General features: G+C 41.1%; 2 protein-coding genes across 4 annotated transcripts in view; one reads left to right on the forward strand and one right to left on the reverse strand.

Moving 5' to 3' along the window:
• tjp1 (tight junction protein 1) overlaps positions 1–11,386 on the reverse strand; it is a 96,694-nt gene extending 85,308 nt beyond the window's left edge. For all 3 annotated transcript variants that reach the window (XM_033015092.1, XM_033015087.1, XM_033015086.1), the window contains exons 1-2: positions 11,277–11,386; positions 10,369–10,504 (exon numbers count right to left, since the gene is read on the reverse strand). In XM_033015092.1, the coding sequence (XP_032870983.1) occupies positions 10,369–10,504; positions 11,277–11,371 (231 nt within the window). In that variant the 5' untranslated portion in view covers positions 11,372–11,386. The remainder of the gene's footprint in view (positions 1–10,368; positions 10,505–11,276) is intronic.
• Positions 1–15,609, forward strand: part of mtmr10 (myotubularin related protein 10) — a 902,395-nt gene that overhangs the window by 165,118 nt on the left and 721,668 nt on the right. The gene's annotated exons all lie outside the window — the stretch shown is intronic.

Genomic DNA, 15,609 nt, shown 5'->3' on the forward strand with positions numbered 1-15,609 from the left:
GTGAGTGACAGGACAAATGGCCAACCCGGTGCCGCCGGCACTCCACCATCCAATCAGCAACCTTCTGTGGCGCCTAGGTCCCGCCCTTCACGCCTGCCTCCACCTATCACGCTGCAGTCCGCATGTCAGCCCGCCCCCCCCACCGCTATATATACCCCTGCCTAAGCTCCACATAGTCCATGCCCCTTTGGTCCATGCAGGGACCTCCACCCACACAGTGAACCAGTGTCCACCCATCCCCACCCACATAGTGAACTAGGCTTCACCTACCCCCACCCACATAATGAACTAGGCTTCACCTACCCCCACCCACATAGTGAACTAAGCTTCACCTACCCCCACCCACATAGTGAACTAGGCTTCACCTACCCCCACCCACATAGTGAACTAAGCTCCATCCACACAGTGAACCAGGCTTCACCTACCCCACTGACACAGTGAACCAATCTCCACCTTCACGGACGGTGGCTGAGTTCCTCCAGCGATTTATTTGTTTGTGGATCTAAGCCAAGTTGAGTGACTCTCCCAAGAAAAGAGCCTCCTGTCAACGCATAATCTAAATCTTCCACACCTCCAGATTCAGGGACAGTTTCTTTCCATCTGTTATCCGGCAACTGAATCATTCTATCACAACCAGATAGCAGTGCTGAACTATTATCTACCTCTTTGGTGACCCTCAGACTATCCATGATCAGACTTTGCTGGCTTTACCTTGCACTAAACATTATTCCCTTTTCATGTATCTATACACCGAACCCTTCCATCAGTCTGAAGAAGGGTTTCGGCCCGAAACGTTGCCTATCTCCTTCGCTCCATAGATGCTGCTGCATCCGCTGAGTTTCTCCAGCATTTTTATGTACCTTCGATTTTCCAGCACCTGCAGTTTCTTCTTAAACACAATCGATTGTTATCATGTATTGTCTTTCTGTTGACTGGATAGCACTCAACAAAAACCTCGGTACATGTGACAAGAAACTAAACTAAATTGCAAATCTCAATTTCATGAGTTTTATGGGACATTGATCACTTAATTTAAAGCAGTTGTGTCGGTGACGGTCTAACTGCAGGATTGATAAAGGTGCTGCTGTCTACTTCACTCAGCAGTTGCAATGGTGGACTGATCTTGGATGCTGTTCCTGCTGTAGCCTTAAACAAACTGCTTGGCCCCATGACAGAAACAGGAAACAATATTAGTAGGGCCTGAGAGTTGTTGGGATAATATTTCTCCTGACTGGGATGTCTAAAACCAGGGGTTACTGACTCAAGATATAGTACTAATCATTTGTGACAGGGCTAGGAAGAAATGTATTCACCCAGATAGTCTTCACTGTTGGGACTTCTTCATCCAAGATGCAGTGGTGGTTCAGTCACTAAATATATTTAAAATATTGATTCATAGATTTTTGATTATGAAAACAACTGTGGGTATATGTGTGAAAGTAGTACTGCTGAAAGTTAACCCATGATCACATTGAATGCTGTACTAGGTGCAGTTCCTGTTCCTTGTTATTGTTACACAGTATCTCAAGATTGAGAATAACTTGCTTCAGTACTGGGTTCTGAGATTGCTAAAGAAGCCAATATAAGACCCATAGTTCTTCATCAAATGGGACAGAAGAGGGCTGTCAACTGTTTATTTTTGTCAGATATGAAGCTGACGGATAGACTGACAGTTTGTGAGGTGGTGTGCTCCTGATGTTGGAGCAGGATTTCTGTGCATTCCTAATGCATGGCTATAAGTTCTCAAAACCATACTCCACTTTGAGCAATTGTGGGCTAGACATTCCTGGAGTTGGTTGGGATGTTTTATTTTTTCCCCAGAGATCACTTCCTTGAATTTGTTCTTCTGTTCAACAAATAACAGCCTCTTACAAGGGTGCTAGGAATATTGGGTCTGTCTTTGGTACCTGGTGTTAAACATACAAACAACATGGCCTGTCCAACATTGCCAACTGGGAATGACTAGAACCTCAATGCTGCAGAGGTTGAAGTAGGAGAGATAGCTGATGATGGTTCACAAATCCTCCCAGTAAACTTAATAAATATTGGTATTATTTTCCAATCACCGAAGAATAACAAAGATCAGGGATCACAGTTTTCTCCAAAACATACATTTTTTGCTAGATAAGATACCTTGATTTATAAATACTCTTCCTCAATGGACCAATGTGTTCCTATAATGCTGCAGTTTCTGCAGCAGCAGTGCTTCTGCAGCCAGAGCACCACCCTGGCCCCTGCTCCTACACCACTGCCCATGCCTTGGCGATGACAACACTGTCCCTGAACTGCCTCTGCAGCTATGCTGTTCCCCCTGCAAGTGCATATGCTGCGGTAGTGCTGCCAATAATGTGCTATATGACCACTACTGCTGCTGCAGTGCTGCCTCTGCTGTTTAGCCGGCTCCTGCAATGCTGTCCTTTATCTGCAGTGAACTGCTAAATGGTACCAGCTGAAGCGATGGGTTAAAATCCAGCATGAAGACAGAAGAAAAATAAAAGAACAAACTACACAATGCTAAGACCAAGAACTTCACACAAGACGCCCAATCTCGGTTACAGTAGGAAATTTGGCCGGAAATTCGGTAACCACAAGTGTTTCAGATACAACTTCCTGTGGTTTCCTGCCTTCCACTCTCACAGAGATCCATAAGCCAACCCTCATTTGTAGCTTATGTTTTGCATAAAATTAAATAATCAGTATTCATTTCTCCTGGAAGATGTTAAGCTTCTAAATAGATGTTGATTTGTGGAACTAGTTGCAAAAAATTGCAGTGGAGGAATTGGATTAACTTCTGAAAATGAAGGAGAGAAAATTATTTTGAGTGAAGTCAGGGAACTGTAGGAAGCAGAAACAAATAGTGGGATTTGTACATAGATCCCAAACAGTAATGGTAACTTGGGAAAGTAGAGGAACACGTAAGAAGTGTAATAACAATCAAGAAAACTGAACAAACTAAATGAGCAGTTACAGTGAGGAGGACAAATATGGGGAATGTGAAGCCACCCACTTTGGAAGAAAACATGCAAGGTCAAAATATTTTTAACTGGCTGGAGATTGATAGGTGATAGTGTTCAGAAAGACCTGGCTGTCTTTGCATATAATTCAATATGAAATTTAATATGCAGCTACAATAGGTAATTAGGAAAGCTAGCAATAAGTTGATCTTTGTTGAGGAGAATTTAATTTAATTTAGAGATGTGTTACTTTATTTATACAGAACTCTGGAGAAACCATTTGTAGGCTTTTTATACAGGTCAGCTCTTCCCAACTAAGAAAATATATATTTCGATAGAGAAAGGACAACAGAGGTTTGCCAGATTGATTCCTGTGTTGCAGGTTAGTTGCGTGAGGAGAGCGTACACAGACGGACCTGCACTCTATTGAGTTTTAAAGAATAAGAGATTATCTCACTGAAGCATAGAAAACTCTTCAGGTGCTTACAGAAAGTGTGGTGTTAGAATTTCCCCATGCTGGGGTATCTAGATCTCGGGGTCACAGCTTTAAGAGGTCAGGCATTCAGAACAGGGATAAGAACAAATTTATTCCCCAAAGGATAATGAATGTTTGAAATTCTCTGCTCCAAACGTTCGTGGAGGATCAGTCCTGAGCATTTTCAAGACAGAGATTGAAATATTTTAAGGTGTTAAGGGAATCAGGAGATATGGGCTTTGTGCAGGAAAATGACTCTAGGTAAAAGAACAAGGTTGAGTTACTGAATGTTGGAATGGAACAAGAGCCTTAATGGCCTTCTTAAGATCTTAGTTCTTATGGTCTCTAAAAGGATCCACTTACTTCCAAACTGTCTTTTCCTTCATTAGTTTATAGAATATTTCAAGATTTTACCTAAAAATGTTTTAATGCATTCTCTTTGCCCTGCTTGTTCTTCTTAATTTTCCTATGCACTTTGTAAACTCTTCAAAGCTTTAGCCGAAGCTGAGCTTTCGGTATCTTCACAAACGCCACACGGTTGCTTGATTCTGTTTTTTATGTTGTTCAACGTACATGAGAATCTAGAATTGAAAACCACATGATAAAGGGACTTCCACAATGGAGTGATAAAAGTGAGTCACATATTTTCTATTTCTGGCATATTGAGGTCAATTTCCAATTCTTCTTTGCTTGTTTCAGTAAAGCTCTGGGTCTCTTAGTACATCAGGGTTCTCACTGTAAAGACAAAATTATGGTTCCACTTGTACAGCAGCCTTAACACCGACCAGGAAACTCTTCAATTGTCCTCTATCAGGAAGCATGAATAAGCTCCATTGTTACGACCTTCCTGTGACACTGACAGAAGGATTTTCAGAGAAACAACAGAGAAAGCCTGCAGTAGATCAGTTGTGGTTGAGTTTGCATGAGGTGGGGAATTGCTGACAGCACAGTAACTATTAATAACTCTGCATATCACTGCAACTATCTTTATCATAAACACAAACACTTTTGCTAAAGGATCGCAGATCAATTATTGACATGATAGATGATTTCATAATTATGTTATACTGCAAATTTGTTTCATATACAAGGTGTAGTTTGTAAGAAATTGTACTGAGTTCTGTACCTGTATCCATCTGTCCTGTCTGTCTCTTCGGCTTAAGCCAGCATCTGCAGTTCCTTCCTACATACACAGTCTCGTCTCAACCAAAGATCTTATAGCTCCGCTATAGGATCTTTGGTCTCAACGGTGTACGTCAGTCTGCCCGGATATACAGTCCACGGTTTTGTGTGTGTGCCTGTCTGAGTGTGTCAATACACATTCATATGTGTATGTGTTTACCTCTGCACATGTGTATGTGTTTGCTTGTGTGTGAGTGAGGAGAGTAGTTATGACTGTAGAGTGTCTGTTTTATGCAGCCTAGCAGCCCAGGGGCTGGGAGATATAGTTCACACATTGCTGAAATTACTGCTACATTCCTGCCTAATCTGCAAAACACTGTGTGCACTGCTCAACACATCAATCAACTCAAAGAACAGGGACTGGAAGGCCAAGGACACACTTCCCGATCTCATTAAATTTTGAACAATCGGAAAATCCCAAGAGGAATCCAAAATTAGCCTGCTGTAGTGTGCCCCCGATCTTTGATCATTAGGAAGCAGAGGTTCAGGATGTATAAATAAAGGAGCAGGTCAGATACAGATAGCTTTGTCATTCGTTCCCACATGGCAACCATGCATCAGCTGAAGGTCAGAGCTAAATTCAACTCAACTTTTGAATTTTCCATTTCAAGTCACAAAGTGACTGTCAACTTGTAAGCAGAATGTTCAATTGAGGAAGCAAAATAAAAATCAGGAGATGATGTTGTGATGCCAGACGGCACTTTAAAGCCAGCAGGATTTTAGGTAATAGAAAAACTAAGCAAGATGGAATGTCAAGCAAATTAGTGAATTTATCTGAATTGATACAAAAGTATTCCGAAGGTTGGAAGTGAAGAAGATACAGAATAAAGTTCACAGCACCTTGAACAATCATGATCTTGGTGAAAGGGAGAAAGGAGATATTTGACAAGAGAGATGTTGGAGGCTTATAATAAAGGCACTGGGTGATGGGTTATGTACAACAGACAAGAAGCGATTCTTTTCATCATATCCTTGGGAACAGATGAATGAGTAGGACTTGGGACAGGTAGAACCACCAAAATGAAGGAAAACATGCATAAAATTAAGGTAATAGCTTGAGGTCATTTAGGTGTGCGGAGAGTCGAAGATTGAAGTCCCTATCCATTGCATCCTCCTACACCCTGTCCTCTCCAATTCTATCACTTACCCATACACTCGGGCCAATTTACAATGGTTAATTAATTATACAATCACACCCAAGCTTGTTACCATGTACTAATCTCTTGTGCTGGGAGAGCTGTGCAGTCAAACTAGAGAGTGGGAAACAGCAGCTTCACATCCAGCAGTTCACATCATTAGGTTGTAAGCTATCAAAGCAGAATATGAGGCGTAGTTCCTTCAGTTTGCGCGTGGCCTCACTCCAGCAATAGAGGAGACCCAGGACAGAAAGGTCAGTATGGGAATGGGAAGGGGAGTTAAAATAGTTAGCAACCTAGAGATACATCAGGCCTTGGTGGACAGAGCACGTGTTCAGTGAAGTGGTCGCCAAGTCTACGCTTGGTTTCTTTGATGTAAAGGAGACCACATCAAGAACACTGAAAGAGGTAGATAAGGTTAGAGGAGGTGCACGTGAACCTCTGTCTTACCTGGAAGGACTGCTGGGGCCCCTGAAAGGATGGAGGGAGGAGGTATCAGAACATCTGTCTATCAGAAGATTCATAACCCTCTGAGAGAAGAAATTCCTCCTCCTCTGCATTTGAAATAGTAAATTCCTTATTCTCAAACTATGCCCCAAGTTCTCCCCAGTAGAGGAAGCATCCACTCAGCATCCATCATATAAATTCCACTCAGAATTGTGCACATTTCAACTATATCACCTCTCCTTCAGAGATTCACCCTGCACAACCTTTCTTCATATGTCAATTACATCACCCCAGGAATTGACCCAGTTAAGTACCAATAGAAGCTCATTGTTAAATACAGAGAACAAAATTGAAAGCACTGCTCTCCACCTGCTGTCTCACCCTGTAAAATTGCAACAAAACGTCTCTACTTTCATGTGTAGGAAGGAACTACAGATGCTGATTTACACCAAAGATCGTCACAAAATGCTGGAATAACTCAGTAGGACAGGCAGCATCTCTGGAGAGAAGGAATGGGTAATGTTTTGGGTTGAGACCTTTCTCAAGTCTGAAGAATGGGTCTCGACCTGAAATGCCACTTCAGGTCGAGACCATTCTTCAGACTTGAGAAAGGTCTCAACCCAAAACATTACTCATTCCTTCTCTCCAGAGATGCTGCCTGGCCCACTGTGTTTACTCCAGCATTTTGTGTCTACCTTCCCTACATTCATGTCCCATACCGCTTGCAACAAAGACTGAAGTTCCATTAGCCTTCCCCATTACTTGCTGTACTGTTTGCATTTTATGTCCTTGAATCCCCAGATCCTTTTACACCACAGCACTTTGCCATCTCACTCCTTTTAATGTAATACATTGCTTTTTCATTCTTTCGTCCTTTCCAGAGAACCTCACATTTTCCCACATTATTTAACATGGGCCAACCTCTTGCCCACATATTTAACCTATCTGTTTACCTTTGCACAACTTATATCTTGCTAATCCACCTGTTGTTGGTATCATTAGCAAACATAGCAGTAGTACATTAGTCTTTGTCTTGTCACCCTACTCTGAACTGTATCCAAAGCATTAACATTTTTTCTTAAATAAGGAAACTATTAATTCCCACAGCACTCCAGATGTGGTCTCACCAAGGCCATATGAAGCAGAGCCAAACTAGTTTTGTATTCTCTGCCCTGGCCACAAATGATAACATTCTGTTTGCTTTCTAAATGATTTGCTGTACCTACATACTAGACTGCACCAAACCATCCAGATTACGTTTATCTCAGAGCTGTCCTAGGTTTCACATATTAATAAAATGTTTATTTTTGAATGTTTTTGCATGGTATTCACAATCAAACCGTGGCAGGTGTGTGCCATGGGGCTCTGGTTTAACCAGCTGTCAAGGCCTGTGTGTGTGCTGGGTTTCTTCAGGCATGGCCTCCTCGTGCCGATTCGGACTGCAGGGCCCAGCACTTCACAGACTTGCCAAGCAGGTCAGAGCTAGCTCCCTGGGTGAAGTTGCCACCAAGATCTGCTCCAGTCACGCATGGATTTTGTGGGTAAGGAATTAGGCCGCTTACTATTTCCAAGGAGGTCAAGAGCATTCATTTATGTTGCTGTTTATAACAGTTTGTCAACATCTCCCCTCCGATCTCTTTCCTCTTCCACTCAAGACTTCAACTATCAAATGATTATATGATCTCTACATTTCTCCTAGCAAAATACACCAACTTCCACCAGTGTTCATGGAATGTGCATATTATTGTTAGATTCAACATATAATATCCATTTCTAATTGCCCCTTGTTAACCAGATTGGTGGATTTTATTGGTGGAGTCCCATTTAGGCAAACGCGGATAAGGATGGCACATGTTCTTCACTGGAGGACATGAACCCAATGAGTTTGTGTCGTGTAACTTCATTAGCATGTGTTTTATTCCAATTTAATTTCATTACATGCATTTAATTATGTTTTAATTCTCCATCTTGCATTCGTGCCCCTATTAAGCTGACATAGAAGGAAAGTTCAAGTTAATCAGTGCACTTCTTCATGCAAACACAGGTTTAAAATTAGATCCAAAACTGAAGGGTTGCATTAATAGAAAATTTAAGGGCAGATAATGTGAAGAAATGGTTTGCCACAGAGTTGAGGTTGTGGAATGTGCAGCCAGAATTATTGACTAAGGCATAGAGCCAAGCAAAGCCTGCAAAGACCACTACATAGAGGCCAGATGGTGATAAACAAAAGGAGGATTAAGCATGAAACAGGGCGAGGAAATAGGATTGGGACCCTGCTCATGTGACACTAAAGTAAGTGGTATCATAGACCGTGAGGATGGTTACCTTCAGAAAGAAGGGTCCTAACACGAAACCTACTCATTGAGTATTTGTTAATATATAATTACAGACTCAGTTGTAAAGATGTTGGCCTGGAAGAGAATACTGGTGTTGGTACACTTATCCTGGCAGTGGGCTTGGATGATTTTGAAAAGTAATAGTGATACTTTTCCAGTGAGGTCCATTGTAAAGAATTAAGCAAATTTGCGGGTCTACAACATTTCATTCCCCAGGGTTGCACTGCCACCTGCTGGCTTTCTTTTCATCTTCTCTGACTGCTCCATGGGGCAAGAAGGATGTGCTTCCATAATGGTTCTATTGGTTGTCAGGAGATTCATGCAGGATCAACAAATCTCCTGCAGGTAGAACAGGTGGAACTAGGCAGAGTGGCTGCTTGTAGCTGGCCTCCATTTTATAAGAGGAGCAGAAATTGAGATACAAAAGTGTGTTCACATAACACTTTGCAGATAGATGGACAATAAGAATACTGTGCAAAACAATCAAGAATCCTTGCCTTGATCAATAGAAAAAAATGAAGGGAGTTATTCAACACCTGTATGAAGCTCAACTGGCCTCAGCTGAAGAGCCATTTGGGAGAACCACACTTTGGGTGCCAACATCTTCATGAGGACATGAAGGAGATTTACCACAATGAATCTAGGAGCAGGATAATATTTACATGGAGAGACTGGAGAAGGTGAGAATGTTTCCTTGAATCAGAAAAGAGATGGACATTTGATAAAGGTGTTCAAAATTAAACAACATTTTGATGGAGTAAATAAAGGATTGGCAACTAGAGGGCACAGAATTACTATCAAAAGGAACAGTAAGAATCCTGTTCACATTGCTAGGGAGTCTAGAGTCAAGAGTATTTTATTGTCAGATGTCTCGAAATGGAACAATTAAATTCTTACTTGCAGCAACAACATATATGTCAACATTGTATGTAAAACACATAATAAACAGCAAAAAAAATTTCAATATATATGTTAAAAAAAACACAAACAGACAAATAGACAATAATAGTGCAAAGTCAAAAATAATGCCTCCATGTCTATATAGTTTGGAGCCTAATTGGAGATTATACTGTTCAATAGCCTGATGGTTGTTGGGAAGAACCTGGACATTAGAGTTTTCAGGCACCTATGCCTGCTTCCCGATGGCAGGAGTGAAATGAAAGTTTGGCTAGAGTAGTGTGGATCTCTGATGATGCTGGCTGCCTTTTTGAGTCAGCGACTCTTGTAGATTGCCTTGATGGTGGGGTAGTCAGTACCCGTGATGGACTGGGCAGTATTCAACACTTTTTGAAATCTCCTTCGTTCCTGGGCTAATCATTGTGATCTGGAACATACTGCCCAAAAGGGTGATAGAAGCAGATTTAATGGCTAGGATTTGGTGATCTGTCTGATGAAGGTTCTCAACCAGAAATGCCACCTATCCAATTTTCCAGAGATGCTGCCTGACCCGTTGAGTTACTCTCGTACTCTGTGATCTTTTACCTCTCTGATGGTTCCAGGATACCACATTTGTGGACATACGTATTCCCAGACATCTAAACACTGCCTTCTGGATATGTGCTCCCTGCACACTGATTACCTGCGCACCTACTTCCATGGACATCAATTGTCATAAACAACCAGTTCTTTGGGTCCCGAGCCAAAACGTCACCCATATTTGTTCTCCAGAGATCAGGCCTGACCCGTTGAGTTAGTCCAGCACTTTGAGTCTATCTTTGCACACCAGCCTTTTCGACACCTCAAAGTAAAACAATTTTAAACCCCATGACCAGCTATTTGTATTCTGAGCTGGTCCTTGTTTTGAACTGAGATAACTTAGAATAAAAAAAAGCACTCACACAGAATGGCAATTTCCCATGGCCATGACTTTTGCAACGTTGATTTTGAGTCTTGACACATTTCAATGATAGTTTCGGTTTCCTTTGTTTGCAAGTGTCCAGTGCACCAAGTGACGGAGAACAGTCTGGAACCAACCTGTTGAGAAACAAAGCTGAACTCATTATTGCAGTAGACCATGTACGGGGGGATGAGATCGCTAACCCTCTACACAATAACTGGTTAGGGGCTTGCGCTGAGGAGGGAGATGGGGTATAAGTAAGTTTGTGCAAAATATTACTTGGTTCTCACATTCCCCTGTGATCAGTTCCTCCAGGTATTGACTATCCCTGGGGTATGTTTTCTCAAGGTGCAGGTCGAATTGTCTATATGAGAGTAGAATAAGAGTTTTAATAAACTCTTAATAATCAACACCATATTGTTACAAGAGGAAAATGCTTATATAAAAATAAATGATCATGATATAGAAGGAAGAATTAGTTGCATGTGAATTATCAGCATCAATTGGTGCAAATCAGACCTGCATATTGCATAGGTCAACAGAGGTTATATTAAAATGTTGATTTAGTGAGAAGTTCAAGTTTAACGTACAAAACATCCCTTTCGGCATTTTATCACAAATTATAGACGGAAGTGATTAAGATGAGATAATTTAGACTGCAAGAGAGGGTTTGGATTGACAGTAACTAAAAGGCCAAAAATAAAAATGAAAGAGTTCACTATTTTAAATACTGACACACACGCAATGGCAATAGAAGTGTAGTGGATAAATGTTTGTAGATTATATCCAGTCTTTCATCTCAGAATACTGAACACCCCAGTTCCTCCAAATCAGAATAAAACTGTTAATAATATTGACATCAGAGGGCTAGAGGTTGCTGTACAACATGGTGATGACTGGGATACTCACCACAAGGCCCTTCTGTGAGGCAGCACTGAGCTCCTGTTTGATGGAGTTATTCCCAGAGAGAGCTGCAACACACTCAGATATTTCTGATATTTCATTCCTTCGATATTTCAAATGTAGCTGCAATAAAGTTGCGACAAATCCAATAAACAGAATGACAAGGCGATGTTCTTAGCTCTGTGCAGCTGCCATTGTACGAGTTGATTTTGGTCTTTGCAGAACCATTCCTCAATATGAAAGTGACACAGAAATTCTCAGTGGAATTGTGAAGCTGAGAGAAGTAATGAGCAGCAATAAACTGTCCCGAGCTATCAGCAGTCAGTCCCAGAGCAGCGCCTATCCTGCCTGAAGCATTTGTCGTCAACATCTCCTCAGACTAAAAACCCAGAATGCTTCTGCAATATATTTCTGGAAAACAAAGTGAGAATCATTGACTATGAAGGAAATCACAATTCATGACTGTAACTATAAATAAAATTACTGTTGAATAACCCTGGAGTCCTATGAATATTTAATAACATGGAAAACAATATTGTTGCTTACGTATTTGGGAGTTTACTGACATGTAAATTGCTTTACAATTTCCCCAGACACTCCTGCCCCTTCTAAATCCATGTTCAGCCAAATGTTTACAGTTGCCAGGGGCTCTGGGGTCTGGCTGAATGTTTTGCTGCTACTCTAACTAGAAAACTAAAGCTGTGGACTATGAGTATCTCAGACCTATATCAATATGGTAAGGGCGGGGTGAATGCATTGCACCATTCAGTATGTTGGATCATTGGATACCTGTAAATTGGGAATACTGTCAGTCGACCATTATATGCCTTTCAATTGTAACCCTTTTCAGTCATAGGCTCTGAGTTTAAGTGAGCTAATACTTGGCTTACAATGCTCCATGGAGGTAAATGCAGAACTTCCCTGCAACTGGCCGACACCACCCCTGGGCTGGATCTGCCTCTCACTGGTTCCATTCCTGTTTCTCTTCAATTATCTGTTCTTCAGCCAGAGATGCTTCACATTTGCTAAAGATTGGATCTAAGAAAATAAAATTGTAAAAACTGGGATTTGACGTGATAGAGATTGGAGTAAATTGTAAAAGCTAAGAACACTCACATTTCAACCTAGCCTTGCGTTCTTAGTTTCCTCATTAGATTCTCTAATTCAATAATTCCTTATTGAAACCTTTCCGTACCTGAAATCTTTACTTAGCAAAAGCCCAGGAACTACAGATAGTGAGCCTTACATCAGTCGTGGTAAACATAATGGAAGGGTTTCTGAGGGACCGGATACATTCAAATTAGTAAAGACAAGGACTGTTCAGGGATAGTCACTATGACTTTGTTTTGTGGGAGATAATGTCTCACAAATTTTGAGTCTTTTTGAGGAGGAGATGAAGAGGAATGGCAAAGGTAGGGCTTTGTCTACATGGACTCTGGCAAGGCATCTGACAAGGTCCTGCAACATAGGCAGGTCCAGAGATTTGAATAAATGGGATCCAGGAAGAGATAGCAAATTGGATACAAAATTAGCTGGTGGTACGAGGCAAAAGGTGATAGTAGAGGGTTGCTTTTCAGATTGGAGACCTGTAACCAGTGGTAGATCCCTTATTTTACCATATATATTAATGATTGGGATGGGAATGTAGGTAGCACGATGAGCAAGTTTGCAGATTACATCAAAATTGGTGGAACAGTAGACAGACTAGTCCTCAGGCTTCAAGTTTAAGACAGTGAAGAAGGGTCTCGACCCAAAACGTCACCTATCCATGTTCTCCAGAAATGCTGTCTTATCTGCTGAATGACGACCACTCTGTGTCCTTTTGTGAGTAGGTACATTGATAGGTAAGGCAAAGGATATTGGTGTGGATAGGCATCTCGGTTGGCATAGATGAGATAGGCCAAACGGCCTGTTTCTGTAATGTATATCCCTGTCAATAAGCTAATCCTTGGGATCAGCCTTGTCTTTTCCCCATTAACCAAAGAACTGATTAAAAATGTCCTCCACTCGAAATATTACGTCTCTCTTTCTGACCTGCGCAGTCTTTCCAGAATGTCTGTTTTCATTTTACATTACAAATATCTGTTTTTACTCTTTATCCCTCACTGCTCATACATCTCAAACTCAGGTATTGATTATACACTGACATTGGAATGAGCTCCCATTCTCGCTCGATTCTGGGTAAATTGAGGAAAGGTTTGATTGGACTCTGTCACTGCTATCAGGGCAGTATGTTTCTGGCAGCAGCAACACTTTATGGAAATCCTGATTGGCTTTTCCTGAAATTATCTAAAATTGATGAGGTGCAAGAAAGGCTGGTAATGCTTTGGGTGAATCTGGTTTAGATGGGATGCTTGCAGTGTTATTAAATGAAAGTTACTGGAGGTTACTGAATTACTGGATATAATCTTTCAATTGTAGTTACAAGTGACAAGCCAGTGGACGAGAAACTTTCAAATGTCCATAAAACAGTCGAAGGACATGCCTGGCAAAATCAGACTTGTCCCTTTAATCCTAGTGTTGGGGAAGTTTTGGAAACACTAATAGGCACTTGCAGTGTCTGTGGGTTTCTATCAATGTTGCTGCAAGGATAAGCACATACTGTAGACACAGCGGCTCATCTATAAACAGAATATTTGTTCTTCTATGCAGTAACTCTCAAATGAACAGCAGTGTACACATAGACATACACTAGTGTTTGAATATGTTTAGTTTAGTGAAAGAGAGTCAGCAGAGAATCAGAGTTAACTTTATAGGTCAATGATTCTTTATCAACAGCACTTTGCTTTGGAAGAATTTTGTCTCTCACTCACCATGGATGTTACCTGACCTGCTGAGTAACTCCAGCACTTCTATTTCATGTTAGGCCATTCAGAACAGGCAACAAATGCTGGCTTTGCCAGTGACGTCTGTATCCTAAAATTAAATGTAAAAATTGAGGAGTGATATTTACAAAACAACATAAGTAAAAATGTAAAAAAATACATTGCTAGCACAGAATTAAACGTGTAAAAATAATTTCACTTTCCAGGTAGACCATTGGAGGAGTTTTCTCAGTTTTTATTGTTTAAAACTAAAATATTCAAGATATAATTAAGGATATAATTTGGCATCGGCTACACTCTCTGCATATGCCAGTAATGATCAGGAACATAATTTCCTGTACTCTCCAGGTCCATACTGCGTTCCCTGGGCTTGGGAGTAATTAATTGCATTACAAAGATTGAATCTGGCATCTTCTGGTCAGTGCACTGAACATGCACTGCAGATCTACATGGAGACACTTCGTGCAAATTAAATGCATGGATAGTTCATCACCTGATTAACACTTAATGAAACGCGATGTAATGAGGCCATCCTCTGGAAAACACCGAAGTCAGATCACCGGCATTGCTATTAGACGCTGCCACTTCCACATTCTCCAACTAAGTTTGGGAACTTTGGGGACATTAACAAAGCATTAAAATATTCTCCCAGCAGGACGATAGAAGAAATCTTCAGTCTTGAGACGGTTTTTCCAGTTGGTGCATTAATAAGCACACAGTTTATGTTATCCCAATGTGATATCACCAGCGGACAGATCTTCCCTTCCATACTCCTTTCAGTCTCCCAAAACAATAATTATTTCCACGATGTGTAACAAAGAACTGCAGATGCTGGTTTAAATCAAAGGTAGATACAAAAAGCTGGAATAACTCAGCGGGACAGGCAGAATCTCTGGAGAGAAGGAATGGGTGACGTTTCGAAATGTCACCCATTCCTTCTCTCCAGAGATGCTGCCTGTCCCGCTGGGTTACTCCAGCTTTTTGTGTCTACCTACTGTATTATTTGCACAATGCTCTAATTCACTCTTCTATCTCTACCACCCTCTCCAGCTGATGATACTTTCCCGTGTAACAAAAGAACAACACCTGCCCTTTTTATACACTGTCATACACTCTTATGATTTTGGAGCATCTGTAGGCTATTTGGCTTTCAATTTTGTTCCACCATTTAATAAGTTTATGGCTGATCTGACAATCACATCAACTCTAGCTAAGGGCGCACCCCTTATCTGTCATTGTCTTGTTTGTCAAGAATTCATCTATGCGTAAAAATATTCAAAACATTTGCTTCCACTGCCTTGTGAACAACAGAATTCCTAAGATTCACTAGCTTCTGAAAGAAAACATATGCCTAATTGCTCGGTTAAAAGGATCATCCCATATTTACAAATGGTATCTCTGCCTCTTTCCTTTATAGATTCTCTCATAAGAGGAAACATCCTCTCCACCTTATCAAGCCCCCTTAGAATCTGATATGTGTCAGTCGAATCACTTCTTACTCTTCCAATCTATGG

Source organism: Amblyraja radiata, chromosome X (assembly GCF_010909765.2).
Source record: "Amblyraja radiata isolate CabotCenter1 chromosome X, sAmbRad1.1.pri, whole genome shotgun sequence".
Lineage (NCBI taxonomy): Eukaryota > Metazoa > Chordata > Chondrichthyes > Rajiformes > Rajidae > Amblyraja > Amblyraja radiata.